The 26,898-nt window shown below is 31.9% G+C and overlaps 2 protein-coding genes across 2 annotated transcripts; one reads left to right on the top strand and one right to left on the bottom strand.

Moving 5' to 3' along the window:
• Window positions 1-16,487: 16,487 nt before the first annotated feature.
• LOC124845587 (Thioredoxin superfamily protein) lies at window positions 16,488-19,307 on the top strand. Its single transcript, XM_047322703.2, has 10 exons — window positions 16,488-16,820; window positions 16,934-16,999; window positions 17,438-17,518; window positions 17,625-17,678; window positions 17,760-17,828; window positions 18,256-18,318; window positions 18,443-18,525; window positions 18,616-18,681; window positions 18,772-18,854; window positions 18,946-19,307. Exons 1-9 carry the CDS (start codon window positions 16,590-16,592, stop codon window positions 18,812-18,814), a joined length of 756 nt encoding a protein of 251 aa, XP_047178659.1. The 5' UTR covers window positions 16,488-16,589; the 3' UTR covers window positions 18,815-18,854; window positions 18,946-19,307.
• Window positions 19,308-22,595: 3,288 nt separating this feature from the next.
• Window positions 22,596-26,576, bottom strand: LOC124845589 (uncharacterized). The gene is made up of 2 exons (XM_047322706.2): window positions 23,633-26,576; window positions 22,596-23,257 (listed from the first exon to the last, which is right to left on the bottom strand). Exons 1-2 carry the CDS (start codon window positions 26,436-26,438, stop codon window positions 22,797-22,799), a joined length of 3,267 nt encoding a protein of 1,088 aa, XP_047178662.2. The 5' UTR covers window positions 26,439-26,576; the 3' UTR covers window positions 22,596-22,796.
• Between the last annotated feature and the right edge of the window lie 322 nt (window positions 26,577-26,898).

The raw sequence follows: 26,898 nt of genomic DNA, 5'->3' as shown, positions 1-26,898 counted from the left end.
TTTTTCATAGATAAAGATTGATTAACCTGATGCACATAGTCACTCAGATATCCTGGAGTCCTTTTAACCCTGTTAGATCTCGTGCAGCCATGATTTTCTTCACCATCAGCAATGTTGTCACCGTTATTGTTGTCAACGATAGTCTGTTGCATATCTCTTGGATCATTGGTACCCATTTCAGTAGGTCTCTCATCATCAATAGGGTTATGACTGCCTAGGAGATCATTAAGAGAGGTGGTTTTATCTCCTTTGTCAGCAATTTCCGTGCTATCTCCCCGGTCTTTGTAGGGAAAGATGTCTTCAGACAACGTTTATGCTTATCAAGAGTTCCTTAGTGCTGACATCAAGAACAATGTAGCCTTTGGCACCACCTTTGTAGCCAAGGAAAATCCCTTTTCTAGCTCTTGGATCAAGCTTACTTCTGTTGTTTTCAAGGGTAGAGGTAAAGCATAGGCACCCAAAAACTTTGAGACTCAAGTAAGTAGGAGGAATATTATAGACCAGATCATAAGGAGTCTTGTTACTAAGAATGGGGGAAGGCAACCTATTTATTAGGTAAACAACATGACTTACAACATAGGACCAATAGGCATTAGGCATATTAGATTGAAAAAGGAAACTGCAGGTCACATTAAGTATGTGTTGGTGTTTTCTTTCAACGACAAAATTTTGTTCAGGGGTTTCAGCACAAATATTTTGGTGATTAATGCCATACAAATCATACAGATTAACATAATTAAATTCAGGTCCATTGTCGGTCCTAATAGTCTTAATCATTTTATCAAACGGATTTTTAATTTTCACAATAAAATTCTACAACAAATCCTTTGTTTGACCTTTATTATTCATTAAAAAAACTCAAGTATGTCTACTATAGTCATCAACTATAGTAAGAAAATACCTATGACCGTGAACAAAAGAAGTGGAAAGAGGGCCACATATATCACAGTGAATCATTTCGAAACATCCAGTAGTCAAAGAAATACTTCTAGGAAAAGACAGTTTATGTTCTTTATCATAGTGGCAAGCATCACACACAATATCAGGACTCATTTGCACATAAGAGAACTTTTCACATATCTGTTTAATAGTTTTGTGTCCAGGAAATAAAATTTTGGTTCGGGTTAGGAAAGCCTTGTAGATAATAGAGGCCTTTGCAAAGGTTAGCATACTCAATCATCTTCAACGTAGAATTCTCCCTTATCTGAAAAATCTCATAAGAAAAAGTTAGACTGCAGTTTAAGTCCTTGATGAGACTTTGGATGGAAATCAGATTAAAACAAAAATCAGGGATATATAAAACATTAAAAATAACAAAAATCTTAGAAAATTGGACAGTCCCTGCATGTTCAATAGTAATAATGGTATTATTTGGCAGTCTGATAGAGATATGTTTGATTTTATGAAAGGTAACAAAGTTTCTTTTATCATGGGTCACATGGTCTGTGGCCCCGGTGTCAAGGATCCAAGAAGAGATACCTTGTTTGTCCTCTATGATATCTCTCTACATCTGGTTGATCTTGTGAGCGGGTTCATCAACCTTCTCTATCATTTTGAGGAGTTTCTGCATTTGCTCAGGGGTACAAGAGTTGAAGGCAACATTGGTGCTTACCTGGTGAGCAAATTGGACACCCTCTGGGCCTGAACTGCTTTGGCAGGCATTGACAGAGTTCCAGTCTCCCTTCCTGTCTTGATTACTCTCAGTTTTCTTATACCAAGGTGGGTAACCGTGCTTGGAATAACACTCATCCACAGTATGGTTCATTTTGTTACAGTAAGAACATTGCTTTCCATAGTTAGGGTTTCATCCTCTTCCCCTTCCTTGACCACGTGATCCAGTTCCACACCCTTGGTTTTTCCAGATCTGGTCTGGTTTCCAGTTATTATTTCTGTCAGTAGTATTGGCCAGAATCTTGGTTTCAGCAGTTTGATTCTGGCTGACAATGCCTAAATCTTGTCTTTCTTATCTTTCTTGCTGCATATGATAAGGGAGAAAACTCTATTGATGTTGGGTAGAGGGTCCATAAAAAAGACTTGAGTTCTAACAGTGTTGTGTGTGTCGTTCAGCCCCTTTAAGAAGCATATGACGTGTTCTATTTCTCTCTACTTCAGAGAAATCTTTGAAAGTTCACAGCTGCAAGGAATATCAAGGTACAAGTGGGTATGGGTCTAAGGGATTCCAATTCCTCCCAAAGAATTTTTAAGTCTGTGAAAAATTGACTAACGCCTCTCTCTCCCTGTTTGATCGAGTAGATATCTTGGAGTAAATCAGAAATTTTAAAATAATCACCCTTGGAGAATCTTTCCTTCAATTCATCCCATAGCTCCTTTGCTTCTTCAACATATATCACGCTCTCTGCAATCTATGGAGAAAGAGTCTTTATAATCCAAGAAAAAACCATCATATTACATCTCTCCCAGGCGTCGAACAAAACCTCATTTCTTTGAGGTTTCTTGATTAACCCATCAATGAACTTGATTTTATTTTTTGAAAGCAGAGCCCTCCTCATGCTTCTGCTCCAAGAAGAGTAATTGTTTTCGTTCAGAACTTGAGAGATGAGAGTAAGACCAGGATTCTCCCCAGGATGCATATAGAAAGGGTTGGTAGGATTAGCGGATTGATCCATGTGATCCATTACAGTAGGAAGCAAGAAGGGGCCAAGAAACAATCTAAGAAGATAACAAGAATGAAAACAGAGGCAAAGAAAGCAGAGCATGTATTAAACCTGCTCTGATACCATATTAAAATATGGCCCAATGCATGTCTGAAAGGGGAAAGGCCCAATTGGCTTGGAGGCCCGCGAGTGAGATAAAGCGTCTATTGGGAGACGTTGTTGGCAGAGTACACCCTTCGTCCCTGTTGATAGAGAGAAAAAGAGCTCGAGGCTCTTCCAGAAGCTAGAGAAAGAAGTGGAGCAGCACTCTACACAACGACGGAGCCATGGATGTTCAAAGAAAGTGGAACGCGATCTGCACGGAGGCTTCGTGAGAGGTAAGAAAAATGCACACTTTATTTATTCTCTGTAATAGCATATGTATTTGTCTGTGTTACAAAAAATTACAAACGAAAAAGGAAGAACTCTATATATAAAACTCTTGGGAAAACAGGGAAAATACCGATTATTGTCTCTAGATAGTAATCTAGCCGTTATAAAAAAACTCAATAATAATCTTATAAGATATTGGTAAATGTTGACTAAAAATTCAAATAATTATAGCAAAAAGAAAATATCACTAACCCTATCTAATTCCCAAGACTAAAATAACATTTTACAAAATCAAAGAAATAAAAAATAAATAAAAAGTAATAGTAATTAAAAGGCTAAAAATTACCCAAATTTCAAAGGCTAAAAACACATCTAAACAATTAATAAACTTTTAAAATAAATTCATGTGACAAATTTTGAGTAGACCACTCCTTGTTACATCATCAATACTAACATTGTCTAACCCTAAAAACTATGAATAACATTTGACATTATGAAATGACTAAAACGTAAACTTCTTAATTAAAATATCAAAAGAAATAATATCTCGATTCACAACAATAAAAACATATTTAAACTTTTGTTTTAATATTACATTTAAAGTAAATATCATACATATTTACAAGTGACAATAGTAAAGTTTAATCCTCATAAATTTTCCTAACAAAACGCTTCGATTTTCTTTCATGGGTTACGTTTTAGAATAAAAAATATAACAAAAGCAATATCTATTTGCTATCTTGCTCATTCATTAAAAGAAAAAGTATTTTATTCAATTTTGTTTTCATATCCAAGTTGAGACAATAATTTTATAATTATTTCCTGTCATCAAATTACATACATATATTATTTATTTTTATCATTTTTCTACTTACGTAATTTAGTAGTACAGTTCTTTAGAACTTAATCAAAATAACTTTTTTAAGGGAGAATAATGAAAATATAACTTTTCGAAGGTAGAAAAATTGCTCACAAAGATCCTTTTGAAAATATATTTGTAGTACATCGTAGAAGAAATTTAACTATCAAGGTTTTGGACTTTTTATTTTAATGGTTAACCTTCTTTTTTTTTTTTGCATGTTTGAGTATACTGTTATTATATATTTACATCTATTTATTGTTGACCGTTGTTCTTGGTAATTTTAATTTTTCTTGAATATTTTTATAGCAAAGACTTTTCAATTAGGTTCTAAAATTTTTAGCTTTTGTGTGGGGTGAATTTGTTAGGTGATGATGCCTTATTTATTATTATTATTATTATTATTATTATTATTATTATTATTATTATTATTTTACATTCTTGAAACCTAATTCTTATGTCAGTAAGATAAAATTAAAATGTTTACTCACTTTTACGTGACAATACATAAAGGAGGTAATATTGATAAATCCAAAAATTTGAAAGCTAATTCTCTCGCCAACGTGAGTAGTGTTTTAAAATATGGTTACTGCAAAAATGAAAGCAAACTAAGAAAGAATGAAATTGGATTATTGGAAAGTAGAAAAATGTTAGAAATTCTAAATTTCATTAAAAAAAATTGACACACTATATAAAAGTGAATATCTAATAATTTATTTTTTAAAAGTTTTGGATTGAAAATGATGTGATGTTGTGCTTCTTCAGTGAAGATAATTTCATCAGAAAAAAGGTTTGTGTATATATGAATTTATAGTTTTGGATAGGATTTAAAATGATGATGAACTTTTTTTTATTTCTTACAGTAAAAAAGTTTTTAGTTTCATATGATGTTATCTTTTGTTAGAGTCAATTTACTCTGTTAAATGATAATTATTAGTGCGAATTAATCTTTTTGTAAAACATTACTCGTTGTGTAGGCATGGTCTATTATGGAGAAAGGAATACTGTTGGCTTTCAAAATCTACATAAGTTAAAGGAAAATGATAAATTGAAGTCACCTAGGATTGAGAAATATATTAGCATGAAAATTAAGTGATTATGTGGACTTCTATTAACAATTCAACTTAGCGAATGACTTAAATACTAGATGATTTTTTTAATAACTCTAATATTGTAATGGTCCTTGTCCTCACATCATATTGGTTCTAAAATAACCTGAACTATTTACGTAACTGGGGAATGTCCTTCTCTTTGGCTTATCCCGAATCTCTCTTCTACCTGAAATATAAAATGTTTAAGAAACAAAAGTGTAATGTAATAGGTTGTTCTGTTTTACCAATCATGCTAACATCTCATTGGTGTGCCATTCTTTGTGACAATATCGTACTATTGCTTTCGCATTATATTAGGTTTCAGCACCTCTGAAAATTTTTGGTGTGCCATTCCCAATCCAGGACCCATATTATATAACGGGAAAGTAACACTTTTACTTAAAGTTCATCAAAAATTATAATTTTAGGCAAATTTTAGTTAATGAAATTTAGAAGAATGTTTCAAAAGATATATCCCTAAAATAGGTTGCGTTTAACTTCATCTTTAACATGTGATTGATAAAGAATGAAGTTGCAATGTTTACAAAAAATTGGAGATGAAAATCATTTCATAAGTGTATTGTATGACATTGGTTATCTTCATATAAGAGAGTCTAAACAATCAATATTTTGAGACCGAACGGTTGTAATTTATAAATTGAACGATGGTAACTTACAAATCAAACTGTCACTCTTCAAAATAATTACACCTAGCTAATACTGATTAATTTATGACAAAATGTGATTAGTACCAATTAGGTTATGATTAACTTTAGTAATTCAAACTTCTAAAAATTTATAAATACAAATTTAAAATAGAAAGATATATAAGAATATTTAATACGCATTAATTGCTGCAACTATCGGTTCTTTATAATTTTGACATCAAAATACTTTATAAATAACTTCTCAATAGTTTGACTGAATGAGATTAAGACAAACAATAATAAAAACAGATACGTATTCAGAACATAATGAACAAATAATTTCCACTGTATGACCAAAAATAAGTGTAGTTTATTCTTAGAAAATAGTATTCAAAATAATATTTTTTTCATGCTTCTCCCGAAATTTATTCTCGTGAAAGAAAAAGAGAGAGTTAACAACTTACTTTTCAGTTAATTTTTTACTGTAATAAAAATAATATTTACTATCAACTTGATAAATTTTAATTACTATCATTACTAAAAATCATGAAACAATAAAATATTATGGTATGAAATCGTTCATAGCAAAGTTCCCTTAACAATTATTATAGTTTTTTTATTGAAGTTATTCTGTTTTGTGAGTGGTCCAGCTAGTACAGGACAAACCTTAAATTATATATAGGTTTTTGTCCTTGGATTGAGTTTTGTTAGGATGCATAAATCTTAGGATAGTTTCGAATTAAAATTTAAATCAAAGAGGTTGGGTTGGTCTAGTTGTTGGTCTGTGGATTTGCTTCTCCATTTCTAATTTTACACTTACATCACCATTCCATTCTCAAATACATTTTCACTGCTTTGTCTGCAGCCATCACTGGAATATATTGTTTAATTAAAAAACCAACGTACTTCTATTATTTTACTTAAATAATAATACAAATCGAAGCATGTTCGGATTCTGAAGCATAAGTTTGACAACTTCAGGGTTTTCAAAGGAGCTTTAGATAACTGTCCAGAAAAAACAAATCAAATTATTAATGTAATATATCGTTTATATAGTCTATAACTATTAATAAAAAAATTAATTTATATGATAGTCCGGGTTCCGTAACTGTTTTTTAATACACACATTTTAATTTTATCTTTAATAATATAAATTATTTTATTAATTATTTTACTCTTTAAATTTTGTAACTGTTTTTCTATAATTATACTTTAAAATTTATTTTTTATAAATTTATTAACATTTTTACTTTAATATTACTTATAAAATAGTTAATTTTTATTTTTTGTTACTATAAGATAAAAAGGGACACATACACTTGTATACATGTTTTTTCACTAGTTATTCATAAAAATAATTTCTTATACACATTTTTATTATATATACTAATAAAAACACATATATCCAATATAATTAAATTTTACAATTTTATTGTAGATAGTTTTTTTTATAATAAAATATAATTATTTTTGAAAAAATCTATGAAATTAAAAAATTAGTCATTAAAGAATAATGTTGGTATAATTGATTTTTAAAATAGATGTTATTTAAATAGTAAAATAGGAAATAAAATGTGATCATCAAAAGAGAGAGTGAGTAGATGAATTTAAGGTAATAAAGAGAAGAAAACAAAATTATTTGTTTTAAGGGATTGAGAGATGAAAGTGAGAGATTTGAAAGTAAAATTTATGAAAATTTATGAATAATAATAGATGTGATGGATAAAAAAAGAATATTTTAATAGATCAAATTGTTAGATTATAATTTTACCCTTATAGTTAAATTAATGTAAAATAAATTATAGTTATTATTATTAATATTATTATTATTATAAATTATCCATGAGGTTTAACAACAGTAATAATTATTATTAGTTTAATAATATAGATTATTATTATTATTAATTTTTTCAATAATTTTAATTTCATAATTAATATTATTAAGATTGAAATTTTTTAAAGAAAATGATAGACATTTAGGTAGAAAGTAGGTACTAAATTGTCTTTTTTTCTTCTCATCTCCCTCAAATCCATCGGCATAAATCACCAAGCAAACAAGTTTCATCCACCTCATTCATCGTTTCCAATTCTCTGAAACAATGACAACGAGGTATGAGAAGTTTGAGTTTAATTATCACATTTTTATTTCCAAAGTAAAAATCTATCTCTAACGAGTACGAAACCTCATTCCCATCTTCATCCGAAATGCATACACGTGTAATCATGTACGTGTAATTAAATAATTTTTTACAAAGAAATCAAACTCACGTCAAATAAAACATCATTTTATCAAGTATTAAATATTAAAAGGATAGGCCTTATCTTATCTTGAAAAATATTAAGAATGAAATTATAATTGTATTAAAATCAAATAAAAATATGAAATAATAATTGAATAAATGTCAAATAATTATTAAAAATAGTATAAATGATTAAATATAAATATTTACCTTAAAAATAAGTTATGAATCAAAGGATTAAATAATAATCATATAAGTTTTTTAAATTATTTAAAATAAGTTAAAAGTGTTTTAGTATTTTAAAGAGATTAGGTAAGAAGACGAAAATTAGTATTAAAATATGTGATAAATTTTCATTGAAATTAAAACGGGTTTAAATAATATTCGAAGGAATAAATTCATTTGTCATTTCATAGGTCCTTTCCAAGAAAATATTTAATATCAATAAGTCATAAGTCAACTCGTAATAAATTATGATACTAATATAAAACTCTAAAATAATATATTTATGAATTTTTTTTATATATTGATCGATTTTATTTCCAACTTATGTTTGAATTTCTATTTTTCTATTAAGTAAAAGATTAAAACTAATTTGCTTCACGGTAAAAAAAATTAATAATAGTTACATGATTACTTAAAAAAGTTATGTGTATTTTTTCTTTGAATAAAATGTTATATAGTTCTTATTTATTAAAGTAAAAAAACCAAAAAAAAAACTCATGTGATATACATCTAATATATAGTAATCAAATAACTTTATTTAGTAAGTATTTGCATGTGCATATAGTAATTTAAATATTTAAATACTTTTATATATTGTTGGATATTAATAAAAAAAGTTGATAGTATTTCAAAGATCTGTTTAAATATTTAAATTATATGCGTGTGTTTGTTTTGTTAATTTTAGTTTATTTAATAAAATATCAAATAATTTAAAAACATTAAATTTGTAAAATTGACCTTTATTCTACGATAACATTTTATTTAGTGATCAAGTTAATTTTAAGTTATTTAGATATTTTTTAGCTTAAGTAAGTTGTTAGTTATTAAATTTGAATGTGAAATTAGAATTAGTTATCATTTTAAACTTTAATATATTTTAGTATTCAAAACTTTTCAAATAGATATAATCTTTTTAATTTAATAATATTAATTTTTTGAACTTGTTAAATTATGTACAAGTATTTAAACTGGAACGTATTAAAAGTAATGTAAGTATCTCAAATATCATTTTAAAATACATTAAAAATTTTAATGCAATTAAATTAAAAAGGATATAATGGTTAATTTTTAAAATTTAAAAATTAAAATATATCAAAATTAAAGACAATAAAAAATTTTAATTTTACATTCAAGATTATGATTAAAAATATATTTAATTTTATTTTCTTCTTAAATGAATATTATAACTATTAAAAAATTCAACTGTGATGATTTAAAATTAAATAAATGTCATAATAATTTACACTATAAATCGAATTAAAAAACTTATGAATTGTAAGGGTAAATATGCTATCGCCTCCGTCACCAATGACGTAAAACGTTGGATAGAACATAACTTGCTCAAATTTGATATTAACAATTTACGTATGTATGAGCTACTCGTCTCAATACAAAATACAGTTTCTATATGTTTATTATGCATCTGGATATGGAAGTGTGAACGTGCTAGATTCTTTAGGAAGCTTCTTAATTATATTTTGTTGGTTTATTTAACATTTAACACTATCCATAGGAAGACGACACTAGTTTCGGCTTAGTTTTTAAATTAAAAATAACATTAATATCAATTAATAATTAAGGACCTCAATCCAATCCACACACTAACTATTTCAGAATATGTTTCACGAGAAACTGATAACGGTTCGAACCAATTTGAAATTAATTAGAGATTCCATCAATAATTAACGCATTAAATTTTCTTTCTTAAGTAAACTCCTCAAGCCATGAAAATTTTCTAATTTGATCCAATAATTAAATTTTTTTTAAGCCAACATTTTACAGAACACTTGGCATTGTCACGCTGCTAATCATTGTCAAAATGATGTTTGATCTTTTGAAACAACATCTGTATAGTACTTACTAAAATCAGGTGAGTCCTAAATAATGAAAGTTTGTCTAAAATGTATGTTTACAAACAAAAAATAACAATTTCTCTGCCAAAAACAAGTCATAATTTATTGTTGTCGGCAGAAATGATGAACCCAATTGAGTTTATGACTATATTAGAATTTTCAGTAAGAGTTCCAAAGTCCCAACTAAACTGGTTCCCTCTTTCTTGTATTAGTACCTAATTATATGTACTTTTCCTCCAACGTACTTGGTTGTTGTGACATGACCAATGAATCTTTCGTATTTAATTTATTTTAAGTTAAATAATGTGATTTGTCTCAACTTTTGTAAAAGAATTTTAAATTAGTCATTATTTTTATGTGTGTGAATTTAGTTTTTATTTTAAAAAAATTGATGCAATCTGATTTTTCTATTAGCTAGTAATGTATTAATAATGTTAAAAGAGATATTATTTATGTATTTATTTAATTTTTTCAATTTTAATTTCTTTTAAAAATAAAAATTTGTCACACGTAAAGATGGAGGGACAATGTTACCGGATATCATTGTCTTAGTCTTAATTTGCTTTTGGATTTTTATTTTATCTCAATTGTATTATAATTATATTTTAAAATAAAACAATTTTGTCCCTTTTCAAATTATAATGAAATTTAATTTGTATATAAATGTTATATAAGTAATTTTATTAAAATTGATTTTTTTATTATATTTAAATTTATATTTTAGATTGAATTTTATTTAAAATTATTTTCAAATTTCAAAATTTATGTTTTACATTGTTCCTAGCCAAAGGAACCGCATTATCTTTATTCTAGCATCGACTCTTCTTAAAGAAGCGAGTAGATGACGACTTCTCACCATGACACTGATATCTCCTTTTCCTTTTATCCTTGTTCAGACGACTGATTCTCACAACATGGACCATCTTTAAGGGAATGACTTTGGTAATGACCAGTGTAGCGCATTCGTGGCCAACATCTTTAACAATTGCATTGTTCTGTGGCAGCTGTTGAATAACCTATCGGTAGTAGGACTTACTAAAGGTTGATTAAACTTATGATGTCTGTATGACAAGAGAAAACTTAGTGAGGTTAACCCCCTAAAGAAAAATAACTGAAAAATAGGAAACATGTTTACCATAAATGTCCTCCCACATAGTGAGAGAAGGAGCAGTCCGAAGGATCTTCTGGATCGAGAGTTTAAAGGATAGCTTATTCAAAATCTCTAGTATGGAAACCTCGATGGAAGTCATTGTAGACAGAGCCATGATGTGCGCCTGACTGGTTGATCGATCCAACAAAAAGGAAACTTGGGACAATCGCCCTAAAAAAATGGTGACAATCGTCTTCTTTTATCACAATCTTGAAAAAAACTATCCTTAAAGCTTTTATAGGAGGAGACATATTGATCGAGGAGCCACTTTGACTTCTCACATTATAGGGAAAGCTAGCCCACCTTTTTCGTAGGAGGGCGAGTGTTAAAAAGATGAAGGAACAAGGTACGCGTAGTCATCAAAACCAACGCTTGATATAACACATGAAAGGCTTACATGGCAGCCCAACCATTCGAGTGTAGTTGGATCAGCGCCACATTGAGCACGTGGAGTATTGCCATAGTGAAATCATCCAAAGGAAGACAAACATCTAGCTCAACAAACAAACATGTATAAATGTAAAAGAACTCATCCATGGAACCCTCGCGGGCATGGAAGACATGCTCGTTTCCTTTATAGACGTGCAACATCACTACATTGTCAACAATATCTCCTTTGAGAACGTCCACCACTTCCATCAAAGTGCGCAAATGCTCACCCTATAGGTATTGTGTAACGTAGTCCTGAATCTCTTATATCAATATTTGTTGTGACGCACTGAGAACTCTCCTTAAGAGAACCACCCCTTCATTATTACATGTACTGCTAGCCTTCATGCTACCCTTATTAGGCAATTAAACATGGATTTGATACTAATGACTAGGTTGCACCTTCGCCATAACATTTACCTTCCTGACTAGAAAGATCTTCTGACAGTGAGAAACTGAAAGACTAAGAAATTATTATTACCTCTATGCAGAAAAGTTGATCGTTTGAGCAGAGCTAGGAAAAGGAAAAGATGAAAATGATTGACCAACCCCATAACTATTTATAGGAATGAGAAGCAAACGATCACTTGATCCAAACCGTCAAAGTAAATCACATCCAACAACTATAGATATCTACCGCTTCACATCCTTTGTCAAAACTGATAACACGCGTTACAAAGCAACGTAGCTTTCAAAACCTCATGGTCACTATTCGTCGAAGATTTATGATTACACGAATGATCACAAGAGCCCAGCCAAATTGAACCTAGCATACAAACCCCTACACATTGGGAAATGACACAACACTTGGCTTGAAGGGTAGTGTACTATGGGTACACAATGGATTGAAGGAAAAATAACTTTTGGCAACAACTTTTCAGATTTTGTCTAGTAATGTATCTTTTGTCTTTAGTGCTCATTTATCTAAGAGATAATAGCCATAAAAAAAGGGGAACATGAAACAACACAATTTCTAGGACAAGTTTTGTTCTTTACATTTTCTTTGCTTTAGGGTGATTATTGGAGTTCCAAAATTTTATCTTTTCAGTTTCTAAATGCAATTTGGTTCTTCTGCTTCCTTATTCTTTCTTTTGTAATTTTCATTTCATTTGTGCTCCGCAATTTGAATGTTATGGTGTTTAATTCCAATTTTCAATTTCCTATTTTATGTTCTTTACATTACTTTTATAATGTTTTCATGCACTATTTTACATTTTTTGTACTAGCCCATTTACATTGTAATAAATGTTTGAGTTTCATTGTTTTCAATCTCATTTACATTTTTTTCAACCAATCTTATTAATTGCATTTTAATTTCACTTGTTAAATATGGATTTTAATGCTTTCAATTTCTTATTTTCCATTTTCAATTTAGTTTTAAGCTTCTGATAATGCTAATTCTTACCATTATCTAAGCATTATTTTAGTAACAAAATCAACTATTTTCTTGCTTATAACTTGCTTAATCCTCTTCTTTTGTCTTGTTCTCTAAATAAATGTGTTTTGGGCTACATTAGTATAAATTCATCCCCAATCCCTTTATTTTGTAGCTAAAACTATGCTTGGAAGAATCTCCAACAATGTAGAGAACTGAACCAGCCACAAAAGCAAGCAAATCTGCAGAAAAACCAGAAAAAGAAGTAGCGCTACTGAACCTAGCTGGGGCGCCCCTGGCTTAAGGGCGCTGGAGCGCCACTGCATCATGATTGTTGCACGCTGGGGCGCCCTTCACACAGGGGCGCTGAAGCGCCATTTTTTGTTGACATGACAAATTTGTCTATTTAACTCAGAAACGCGAAGGGCTTTGGGTCTTTGGTTCTTTGGAGGCGCGATTTCACTGCTGGAGCTCATGGAGGCAGTCAGGAGCTTGTGGGAACATCTCCTCCTCTTCTTTTGGGTCTCCTTCTTCTTCCATCTTCCATTTTGTAAGCTTTAGGGTTCTCCATGAAAGTGGAGAACCAGATTCATCTTGATAGGGATTGATGTAGCTTATGAATTCTTGTGTAATGGATGATTGATTCGTATTTATATATACCTTTTGTATCAATTGCTAGTATTCTTGTTTCTAATCTTAAAGCTTGCATGTAATAGGAATGTTCATGACTTGATTTTGGGGTTTCATGGATTATGGGGACGTAAGATGGAGCCTAGAACTGAAACAAGAGTCCTTGTGGTCATTGATTCTAGGGATAGAAGATGATTCACATGTTGTCTTAAGATCCTAACTCATTAATGCGGGTTTGCTTGTTAGATTTTCCAAGGGATTGGAGTTTAATAGGGAAAACCTAGGCTCTTTCACTTAAGGGATTAGGGCTAGAGTGTTTTTGTGGATTGACTTTAGTAAATTGATGGAGAGGAGATGAAATTGGGTAAGCACAAGAGTGAAATAGGTGAAAACTAACCTTAGCAATGTCATTTCATACCATTTCTAGTCTTGTCCATATCTAAGTGCCTTTAATTACCAAAGTCCAACCATTGTATATTTGTGAATTTATCTTGTTGCACATATCTGTAAATGAATGATGTTCTATTGAGTCTAAATGAGTTGTTAATTGCACAATTCTCTAGTATCACGAGTCTCTTGGAAAAACGATACTTGGTCTTACCACGGTTTATTACTTGAAACGATTCGGTACACTTGCCGAAACCTCCCAACAACTTCCTAATCCGCCAACCTTCAAAGTGACAAAAATAAATTTCTATCAATGAACTTATATGTATTCCTTGGACTAACTTAGGTTGATTTTTATACTACACTAGTAAAAAGAAAAAACTTTGTTTTTATTTAATAAGACTTGTGCGACACCAAAACCCTTTATCAACAACTCCTTAGTACTAGATGTGGATAAGTTTTAGATGATCATGTGAGGGTGTTAGAAAACCATATGAGAGTGTTAGATGACCTAAGTTTTCTAGTGTTAGACAACCTCTCATTAGACGACTTTTGAGAAAAATCATTAAACGCTAAAAATGTCGATGTGAAAAAATTTCTACTTTATTAGCTTTTCTGTGAAACCTTGTGACACTCAGGTTACATCTTCCATAAAACATATACTTTATTCTTATTTTCATACCAAAGATTCGGGCATATTAAGAATTTTGTAGGGTTGTAGGTGGCTTATTCATGTTTAAGTATTTCACTATGTTTGGGAAAATAGTACCTTGATTCTAATTGATTTTAGTATTTTAAGGTTCAAATCCTACTTCCACTCTAATGGATTTCTCCTAGAGAGAAATTTTGAAGAAATATTCATTGATCTAATTTCGTGTTGATAAGTTACTAAATCTTATAATACTTGCCTATATATTATTCTTACCAAATAAAAAATGAGGTAATTTATGTTTAAAATTATTCAAATTTATCTTTAAATAGTAATATTAAGTAGAGAAAAAAAATTCTAATCAGATTTTATCACAAATGACTTGTGTTCACTGTAGATTAATTGATACTTCTTCCTTGGTAGCTTTTTAATTTTGGCAAATACTAAAACAACAAATTATTATGTCTCATTTTTTTTATTAAAGTAAAATATAAATATCTTGTAGCTATGACAAGTAAGCTATAATGGTTTATTCATCTACTTAAACTTAAGTTATGTCAATGTTATGTAGTTATAACTGTGATAATCATAGGATTCATAGTATTCTTGACATTGTAACAAATCACATGTAACAAAACCAAACACTTAGACATTGATTGTCAAATACTATTTGTATAATATCCAACAATGACTAGTGTATCTTCTACATATATCTCAACTAATTAATCAATATGTGCACCAAAAGCTTGTATATGAAGTTATGCAATGCTGATCTCTCTAAGTCTGAGTTGCTCAATATGCTTACACCTCCATCCTATCGAGGCTAATAAGAAAATTAAAAAAACATATGATTCAAGCTTCACTCAAAATCATAAGTGATCGAAACCCTAGTAACATCGATATATTAATGGGTTAAATATGTTTTTAGTCCCTAAACTATTGGCCGTTTCTGGTTTTCGTCCCTCTTTTAAAGTACGGTACAATTTGGTCCTCGTTCTTTTCGAAACGTTCGTTTTAGTCCTCGGAATTTTGGTTTTAGTCCTCATTTGTTGCTAAATGAGGACCAAATTTTTAAACAGTGTTTAGTTTTCGAGGACTAAAACGAACGTTTTCGAAAAGGATGAGGACTAAATTGTATCTTACTTTGAAACAGGGACGAAAACCAGAAACGGCCAATAGTTTAGGGACTAAAAACATATTTAACCCTATATTAATATTATTTTCCTATTTTTATCTCTTGTCTACTATTCTTATTATTTTTAGTATTAGCTAGAAAACTTATTTTATGTTTAGTTGTTTTTTTTCCTATTATTATACTTTTTTATGAAAAATTGCTTTTTACTCTTTAAGCAACACACAAATAAATTTTTCCAAACTCTTTTTATTATTGTGGTTCAAACTTCCATTATATTGCTACGTATTAAAATCTTCTAAGAATATTTTAATTATGCTCATGGTATACACACAAATTTTCAAACCATAAATATGTTTATGCATTAAATATTCGATTGAAAAAATAATATCAATTAAATATTATCATATTATAATTAAAGTATACATATATAACTAATAAAATAAAATAAAAAACAAAAAGAAAATAACCTTATCTATAAGATAATTTTATTATAATAGTAATATAAAGTAATATTATACTGGCGAAAGTTGTTTTTATTAAATTTCTTAAATTTAATTTTTAATTTTATGTATAATATAACTTTTTTTATGTAAAATCTTATTTTTGTTGTTGTTTATGGAGAAGTTTTTTTAATTAAACAAACATTTAATCTTAATCAATTTTTAGATCCAGGAAAAAAAGAGAGACCAAGCAGCAGCAGCCAAAGCCTAAACAGGTAAGTTTTTTTAGCCCAATTACTTTTTTATTTTAAAGGCCCTACTAATTGGGTTTTAGTGATGATCCATTACAATATAGGCCCATTATGAGTGTGAAATAACGAAGATCAGAAAAGAATGAAGGGGTGATGAAAGAAGAGGATGATATTGATGATGACGATGATGATGATGGAGAATTGAGGTTGAAGTGAATGTTGGAGTAAGATTGACACAGCAATGGCATTGAGACTGAGACCGAAAGTGTCTTCTGTTGGGTCACCTTTTCTGCAGTTAGGTTCTTCTGCAACTGCCTTCGCATTCCCACAAGCATGCTCTGTTCCAAACCTTGGTTTTCAACCCCTACGCTTGCAACGCAAAAAATATTTATTCCCAACAACATTCTTTGTTCGGGCTTCTAGAACAGAGTCCAAAGGTGTTACCTTGGGCTTCAGGGCACCGCAATTCGAGGTTTTTAACTTCCCCTCTCTCCACATTTTTTTTTTGTTTTCTTTGAAACATGGAATGGAGTAATTATTATATGTTTTATTTATTTATTTTTGGATGGATTGAAATTGTATTAGCTTCCGGAGCCCCTTACTGGGAAGGTTTGGACATTAGAAGATTTTGAAGCATATCCTGCTCTACTGGTAAGATGCCACTTATCTTCATTCTTTTTGCCTTTTGTTAACTTTGTTTGTTTTGCTCACTTCATTGATTGTTCATTCTTCTTATGCTATGTTTGTAGTATTTAATGTATAATTGGAAAGAGTTTGTTTAACTGTCCAAGTTTTAGCATTTTCATGCTAGTTTTATATTAAGGTAGTAATTCTTTAAAGTAGATATTGCAGAATAATAGCAGCAAATAAGTAATTTCCTTTTTTCTTATTGGATGCTTATGTCTTCGTTCGTACAAGCTAACAAAAATTGAGGGAACACACTTTCGTGCCTAAAATTTTGTGAAGTGTTATGGTTGTTCTTCTTTATGAATTACGATGCATAAATTAAGACCTTTCTCTAGTTGCTAAATTAATGACAATAGGCAAAGTAAGACCCTGCTCATCTTCCTATTTTTTGTGGTCATGCAGGTTATGTTTCTATGCAACCACTGTCCATTCGTTAAGCACCTGAAAAAAGACATTGTAAAGCTTACAAAATTCTTTATGGAGGTAGTCAAATCAATTATCCGGGAAGAAACATACTACTTTCTACCGTTGCAGGTTGGACTTGCACAAGTTAAATCTGTTATAAGAATTTGTTTTTCTCTTTGTACAGAAAGGACTTGCTGTTGTTGCTATATCTTCAAATTCCGTTGCCACACACCCCCAGGTTCTAGTAACTTCATATCCTGGAATAAAGCTACATTGAAAGTATTGAATGACTTGTGCAACTTGGAATTGTGCCTCACAGGATGGTCCAGAATTCATGGCAGAGGATGCTAAAATGTTTAAATATCCTTTCCCATATCTATACGATGAGGTATGCTTTTACATCCTTCAGTAATATTATCTGAGTTGGACTCCTTTAGCCTATTTAATGACATAATTTTTTCCCATGTAAAGCAGGGGGTGGATATCATGTTAATACTGGGATGATGAACCTAAATAGCCAACTACTTAAAATAATATTAAACAGTGTTATCCAAACTCTGCCATTACAACCTAAGACCATAAGACCATCTGGAAAAAGGAGGCCAATCAATTTTTTGTTTTCATTGAATTATTTAATTCACAACCTAATGTATGTATTTTTATGATGTGAATATCAGAACCATAATTTTCCAGATCACTATAGATTATTTATATTAAAACTGGAAGGTCTTTTCTAATAGCAATGACTCAAATTGAATAGAAGCTTTATCTTCAATGTGGTTAAACACTGATATTTGATGGATTTTTTTATGCAGTCGCAGGATGTTGCACAGGATTTTGGAGCTGTTTGTACCCCAGAATTTTTCCTTTTCAAAAAGGCAATTTCTATTACAACCATCATTATTCATTGTACTGCACATTGATCACCATGATTTTGATTAGGGGTGAAACTAAACCCTCGAGTGTCAGTGTATATATCATATTTCTATCGATTAATAACAGGCTGGTCGGAGGCCATTTGAGCTGGTTTATCATGGCCAATTTGATGATTCACGGCCAAGTAATAATGTACCAGTCACTGGAAGGTTGGTTTCTTATATTGAATTAGCATCAAACAATTATTCAATCATATTTTATTTCTTGGCAGTAGTAACCATTTAAATTTCTATATAAAGAGACTTGAGCTTGGCAATAGATCGTGTTCTTAGTGGCCAACCGGTACCATCAGTGCAAAAGCCCAGGTACTTTCTACATATTGTGGTCCTTTAAATTGTTTGAGTCTTTCAAGCTTAGGCATGTTACATTTACGTTGTTTTTCTGCTTGTATAAAGTGTTGGATGCAGCATAAAGTGGCACCCAGAGAAGAAGTTTTGATCGATAAACCGTAATTATCTTGTTCAAAAGATACGATTCAGTGAGTTAAAGTTTCTTTTTCAGGCTTTTCTATGTTTTATGTAATTTCACAAACCATATTACAATCTTACACCTGCTTATTGTTTTCTCAGTGTTCCTCTCCACCTAGAATTTCGGTAAGTGTGACATTCAAGGAAATGGTGTCATCTGTGGTTCTTATGGATACTGCTATCTCACTTAAGTTGTGTACTAAATTGAGCTGATGAAAATATTGAAACCACCGTTCGGTCACACGAGGTTCGGGTGTCATTGTTCTTTGTATCTTATGTTGTAACTGTAATAATGTCATGAAATTTGTTTTGCAATCCTCCTGGAAATACAATCATATTTTCTTTTGTTATAAGCTATTTATGATGTTTTCTAAGAGTACAATGTCCATGTACTATCTATCCACTTACACGACAATTTATGATGTCATACTGTTTTACAATGTAATGCTTAACTTATTTTCTCATTTTTAATGTGTAGAACTTGAAATGTATAATAATATTAGCTTTTTATTTATTTTATGCATTAATAATATAGGACAATAAAGTATACTTATAAAACCAAAGTAAACTTCATTAATATAATTTCATATCATGTTTGGGCTCTCTTTTTGGGACGCATAATTGAGAAATCATGATGTGGTGTCCGTGTGATTTGTCTTATAATTGATACTTTCCAGTTACCAAGTTTTGCGGTTGCTGAAGACCATCATAACATGGTCCAGTTCTTTCAATGTAAATGGCCTAACCGTTTTAATGAGGCGAAACAGTTAAACGAAGTAACTTTAAAGTACCAAGTTATGGACCCCAGAAAAGTACCAAGATATTCTGCTCCTTGTGTTTTGTCCACAATTATTTACTTGTACTATCATCCTCCACTACCCTTGCTTCCACCTTTTTCTTTTATTCATCAAGCATTGTCTATTCCTCACCTTTACCTGAAACACTTTACTTATAATTAATATCTCTGCTGCTATTACTTTAGCACAAAAAGATTTATGATGAAAAAATTATAGTGGTAATTCAGTTTTTAAGGTTTTCTTTATAGTAAGTTACTTTTTATGTAAGAAATTATGTTATTAGTTAAATGCTACTGTTTGTATTTTTTTAAGGACGAAAATACTTTAGTATTTTTATCTTCTTACATTTTTAATTTAGATGATAATGCTTGTTAAACAAAACTGAAAGAAAAATGTCTACAAAAACTTGAGGTCGACATAATTTAACAGAATTATTATTATAGAATTAACGGAAGTAAGTTACTACGAAAGAAAACTTTATAAAAATAAATATCACTATAAAAAATCTAAAAAAACAAATAAAATAACACTTCGGGGAAATTGTCTTCTTTTCAACTGACTGAATTTCCATGTGTATAGACTTTTATAGTAAACAAAACCTTTACTTCTACGTTTTGTGGACTTTCCTAAATTCTTGTACGCTATTTCTATGGTTGTATTGTAAGTGGAGGGAAATAGAGAATGCCTTTCACGTGCCATAACTACTGTTTTTTCCTACCTTTTTTTCTTTTCTTTTCTTTGTATGAATGTCCTATTTTTATCGTAAAATGGAGTGGATGAAACACAAGACAGACATCTCTAAACTTGTAAGGTGTAGAAGGGAGAGAGATGTACACACATATATAACCACATAGTTTTTTTATAGCCAGTTTTATTAAACCTCAAAAACAAAAAAGATTGGAGAGAAAATGCTTTACTTTGTATGATATTATTCTTTTTGTGTTTATATCTCTCTATCATTATAATACGTAATAAGTTATGAGGAAGAAGATATAGGCATAAAAATGATGTTATATTACACGAGTTATTGTATAAATTACATTTCTTAAAATGATATTACACTTCTTTATTTCAAAAATCTAAGCTCACATATACAATAACTTTTAGAACTGATTTTTAAAATTAATTTCTGGTTCAAAACAATTTCAACCTTCTTCAATAAAATCCAAATCAGTTTTTATAGAAATGATTAACTTAGTTTTTAAAAAAAAAAAAAAAAATCCAAACAAGTTGTAATGATTTGGTTCAGATTTTTGAAAAAACCAGACCATGCTCCAAGAGAATAAAGAAACTATACATGCAAACATGAAATGAACATTTTGTTTAGAAGCATTCACACCTTAACTTCTGAAAGTCTCTTGAATTTGAACTATAGTCATTATCGTTTCATCATTTGACTGTTTTCTAGTTCTTCAGCTCTTATCCTTACACCAGTAGGGTTAATTTATGTGTGTTTGTGTTTGTAAGAAACAAAAACACCAGTAGTTACTCCGTTCTGTACTCTTGAATAGATTCATCTGTATGTACCTCTTTGTCTCCTGTTGTTTCCTCCAAACGTGGTTTGTTGTGCTCCATTTGTTCTCTTTGTTGCTGATGCACGCAATTCTATATTTCCTCATTTATCATTTTTCATATTATCTTACTGCCATTATAATATCCATCAATTTAGTGACGAGTGAAAAAAAAATCTTGGATGCTTTATTTCTGTACGTTGCGATAGCTATAGTTTGTTTGTTTCCAATGGTTGACCGTGGGTTTGTGATCATACAAAAGGAAGCCTTCAAAATTGTGCTGTTAGAGAATAAAAATATAAGAGATTAAATTTTTCTCGTGTTTGGATACATTTTTAAGTATATCTTTGATTCATTTTCTTGTCATGGAGAACTTTATCCAAAGAGAACTGTATAAAGTACAAATGAAAAGCTGTTGTACATAAACTGAACTACGTGCAGTATTTTGTTACTGGGCAAAAGAAGTAGATATATATGAACTATCTGATTATAGAGTTTAGTGTTGTAAGGGGAAAATAGTAGTTAATCTTGATGTTTGCTCTTGGGTCTATCAAGTTCGGAAAGACTTTCAGTACAGGGATCATTATATTCGTGTGAGCCGGTCATCAAGACAAATCTGACTCTTATATCAGTGTTGGATCTATTAAGGAGGAGGTTTACTGAAAGACGCAAACACCAATAACATTGGAGTTCAATCATATAAGGGATTGACACCACTCTCTACCCAAAATCTTAAGGCAATGAGTTAACGAGTCTTTCAGTTTTATACAGTACTCTACTCTCTCATTTCTATTTCATTTCTATCTAACGTGAAATATAGACCCATACTTGGATTTCCAAGTGTTGTTTGGTTTGTAACGAGGGAGATAATGTGTATCAAAGTATGTGTGGGCCAAGGATGGTCACCAATCACATGAATAAAAGCAAGGACTTCTTTTCACTGACATGGGCACGAGCTATCTCTATCTATACATAAATAATTGGTGGTCCTGGTGCTTCTCTTCTCTCTATAATTTTGCGCTTTAGAGGTTTATGCCAGGAAAGAAGGCACTGTCAGCTCTTGCTTTTCAATGGCCCATCTCTCCAGTCCCTTGAAAGCTTTGTTCGTATGCTAAGGCCCCTTCTCTAACAAGTCATTATTAGCAAGGTTAATTGAACCAAAGGTCTCAGCCACGCTACCACTATTAATTTGTTTACTTCTGCCACTGTTGTCGGCAAAAGCAGGTTCTTAGATTGTGTCAGTGGGACTAGTCCTGGAGCATTTTCTTCATGGATTTTAGTGCAACACAAGCAACATTTTGATACTTGTCGTCGAAATGCAAGTTTCTGGCGTTATCTGACTTGTTTTTAACTCCAATTTATCTACAGAAAGAACATAATTGTGTAGTGAGGAATTGCCATAAGATAACATTGTTCTTGAGTAAAAGGATATGGACATGTGGTCTTTGTTGAACAGAGAGAGGCATAATTTTTATTAAACAATAACTATTGTTGTTGCAGAATCCACCAATTATGTTTGTGCCTTTCTCTTTCTAACAAGATCATATCTCCTAAAGAGAAGGATCCAAATCCATATAATACTAGTCTATACAAATAATTTGTCACTTGAAAAAAAAATTAACAAATCTAGTAATGAAATTGGTGGCTAAGAAGAAGAAGAAGATGTTGATTCTATTATTAAAGGTTCACATGATCTGGAGAAACTTGAACAGTGAACTGCTGCTTTTGGATTCACAACCATGCCTTTATGGAGAAAATTTGGTTTTTCGAAGTCATCACTTTCGAGCCTGATCTCCTTGAGCATTGCTGTTACGTCTTTCATAGTAGGCCTTTCTTCTGGTGATGGATTCACGCAGAGGAGAGCCACTCCTAGAACTTGAAGCATCTCAGAGGTTTTGGTTCCACTCTGCAATACTAGTTGCTGATCAAGGATAGATGTAAATTCCCTTCTTTTCTCTCGGATTTCGTTGCTAACCCATGTGACAATGTGGGCACCCTCTGGAATACTGTTATCAGTTGGTTCCATCCCCGTTAAGACCTCAAGAAGTACAACACCGAAACTGTACACATCACTCTTTTCTGTGATCCTTAAACTGTATCCATATTCTGCAGTTTGAGAGATAATGCTGTGGTGATTAGTCAGCAGTCACAATGTCATAGGGATAATGACCCAAAATGGACAAAATATACGAAACAAGAATAAAAGAAGATTAAAGTAGGATATAGCTCTCAATTCTAATACGGTTTCAGGAAACTATTATAGAAAGAACAGCCTAATTTTAAAATAAAATAAATGTCTTAAAGTGTGCACACAAAGGTTTTTTTTATTTTTTTATGTACCAAAAGAGAGAGTAAAGGAATGTCTTAAAGTATAGAAAGGCAGTGATTTTTTTATTGACTTTTTGAAAAATAATGATGTAACACTGAAAGTTTTCTTAAACGGAACTGCTGTTTTAGAATGACAAAAGCTTTTACACTCACCAGGAGCAATGTATCCATAAGAACCTGCCACTGTATGAGAGGCCCCTGAACACTCTGAGGAATTCACGAGCTTTGCAAGGCCAAAATCTGCAAGAAAAGCTTCATATTGTGGACCTACTAAGATGTTGTTTGCCTTAATATCCCTGTGGACGATTGGAGGGATACAATCATGATGAAGATATTCTAAACCATGAGCCGTTCCCAGTATGATCTTATACCTGGCATCCCAATCCAAGAACAATCTCTTTTCATGAAGCAGTCCGAACAAACTTCCATTGCATATGTAATCAAACAAGAGCAATCTAGTTCTTCCATTGTCACAGCAACCTAAAAGTCTCACTATATTCTTGTGTCTTATTGATCCAAGGGTCTGAACTTCTGCAGTAAACAGATCTCTCTCTGGTGGCTCTTCCTTCTTTATTGGCCATAGCTTCTTCACTGCAATAATCTGTTTCGTTGGAGTCTCTACGCGATAAACAATTCCTGAGCAACCCTTTCCGACAATGTTTGATTCTGACAACTTTGTTAAAATGTCATCGATGGAGAAGTTGACTTTCTGGAATGGAGTGAAAGCCCATTCCATTTTATCACTATCAAAATTCCTGCCAAAGTTTCCCCCATGAATCCGGAGAGCTAAAAGTACTCCACAAGTGACAAAAATAGAAGTTAAAACAACCCCAAGGAAAGTGTAAACAATAACATTTCTTATTGACTTGTTGAAGCCCTGGGCATTTTCACTTGTATGACACTTGCTAATGCAAAGGTCAGGGTTACCAGCAAATGCAGCGGAGGGTAGATCCCGGAAAAACTTTGTATCAGGAAGAGAACCAGAAAAGCTATTATAGGAGACATTTAGAGACACAAGATTGTCAAGACTAACCAATACCGTGAGTGTACCTGTGAGCTTGTTGTGAGAGAGGTCCAAGATGGATAGTTTTGAGAGATTTGAGAAGGTCTGTGGAATGGGGCCACTAAGAGAATTCCAACTCAAGTTCAAGAGGATATCTAATCCTTGCAAATGACCAATCTCATCTGGAATAGAACCAGTGATCCTATTGTTACTTATATCCAGCAACTGCAAATCCTTACACTGCCCCAGTGTCCCTGGGATCACACCAGAGATAATGTTTCCACTTAAAATAAACTTATTTAGAGATTTAAGTTTGCCCAAATTCTCCGGAATGCTTCCCGTTATTCTGTTTGCCGAAAGATCTAAGACATTGAGACCTACTAGGAATTTCAAAGATGAAGGAATGGTTCCTTCCAGCACATTGCTGTGCAAGTCAAGCAATTCTAGATGAGCACAGTTTCCTATCTCAGAGGGAATATCTCCACTGAGTTGATTATTTGATAACTCAAGGAAGCTCAAACTTCTTAAATGACCTATTTCTGGTGGAATTTGACCAGTAAAGTTATTTGATCCCAGCCGTAACCTGATCAAACTTGTGCAACTGCCAATATCAGCTGGAATTTGACCTGAAAGTCTGTTTGATATCAGCAACAACTGAGTCAAATTCCGCAGATGAAAGAGGGCACTTGGAATGGAGCCAGTGAGGAAATTGTGCGAAAGATCAAGTGCTTCAAGTTTATCACAGTTGGATAGTTCTGTTGGTATACTTCCATTCAGTTGATTCTGCCAGGCATAAAAGAGGGTGAGTTCCTTCAGTTGTCCCATAACAGGTGGAATGTTCCCGGAGAATTTGTTGTTATCCAATTCAAGTTGCTTTAGCCTGGAAAAGTTGCCAACATAGGAAGGTATTTCTCCATAAATACTATTATCAGACAAAAGAAACTCCTCCAGAAAGAGTAGATTACTGAGAGTCACAGGTATCTGACCCTCCAAAGAATTCAAAGAGAAATCTATAACCTTGAGATTTGTACAGTTCCCAAGACTTTCCGGAACGGTCCCAGTTAAATTGTTCTGCCACAGCAACACCCTCCTCAGGTTTTGCATGGAGCCCAATTCATAAGGAATGTTTCCAGAAAGCTGGTTTTCATACAGAAACAAATCCTCCAAGGCTGAGCAGTTCTGAATCTCTGGTGGGATATGACCTGAGAGATGCGCCGTGTAGACTGAAAGTGTCTTGAGATTTTTAAGCTCTCCTATACTCGGTGGAATCTCCCCAGAAACCCCAGTAACTGCAAGTCCCAGAAAAACAAGGGCCTTGCAGTCTGATATCTGCATTGGAATTTCTCCATGAATACCTGGATTTCCTCCTGCTCTAAGAGTTTCGAGAGTACTCAACTGGCCTATTTCTCCAGGTATCATTCCAGATAGCTGGTTGTCGTAAAGTGCCAGATGCTGAAGCTTTGAACAGTTTCCAATTGTAGTTGGAATTCCACCCTTCAAGGAATTGGAATTCAACAATAACAACTGCAGCTTAGCTAGCATTCCTATTTCTTCTGGAATGCTTCCTGACAAAGCATTGAAGCTAAGATCCAAAGTGACCAAGGAGGACAAGTTTCCCACTGAACCTGGAATCTCACCTGTGAGATTTCCATTTGAGATGACAAGAGTGGTGAGGTGGCCAAAAGAAAGGACCTGAGTGGGGAAGCTGCTACGCATATCTATGGATGTTATTATGATCTCTGACACAAACCCTTCTTTGGAACATGTTATGTAATCCCATGTGCAAGGATCTTTGTTGGTTGGATCCCATGAAGAGAAGGCAGCGACAGAGTCGGAGGAGTTAAAGGTTGAAAGCCATGACAGTAGAGAGAGGCCTTCCTGGTTCAGAGCAGAGATGGAAGGACACAAGGAGATATTAAGAAACAAGATAAAAAGAGTTAATGCATTGCTTGACATGATGAGGTGGTGTTCTGCTACTGTTGTATCTCATCCAAACATAGCAGCTACTATGCCCTCTTTAGCACCATGGTTGGACATTGAAAGTCTCTTATCTCCATTCAAGTTTACTGATGAAGATGTAGACCATTCCTTACTCTTTAAACACTGCTTCACTTTTATATTTGTGGTGAATTTACAGCAAAGGCCGAACAAAGAAACAGACAAATTAGAAGCATCATTAAGCCGACAGAAAGGTAGGAAAGACGAGGTAGTACACGATTTTCTACTTCACTTGTCTCTGTATTATTTAACCCTTCATACCTGTAATCCTTATCACTGGATATTTACTGATAGCATCTGTAGTGGGAGTTTTTTCATAAATTTAAAAATCGGTTCTTTTAACTTGAGATAATTCTAATTTCTAGAGAAAACTTCTTAAAACTTTTAAATTTTATACGTCATTATTGGACGTGTAAGA

This window comes from Vigna umbellata, chromosome 2 (assembly GCF_029865625.1).
Source record: "Vigna umbellata cultivar VRB3 chromosome 2, Vumbellata_1.0, whole genome shotgun sequence".
NCBI classification, from domain to species: Eukaryota; Viridiplantae; Streptophyta; class Magnoliopsida; order Fabales; family Fabaceae; genus Vigna; species Vigna umbellata.
The sequence above is the reverse complement of the archived record's forward strand: the minus strand, read 5'-3'. Positions and strand labels throughout refer to the sequence as shown.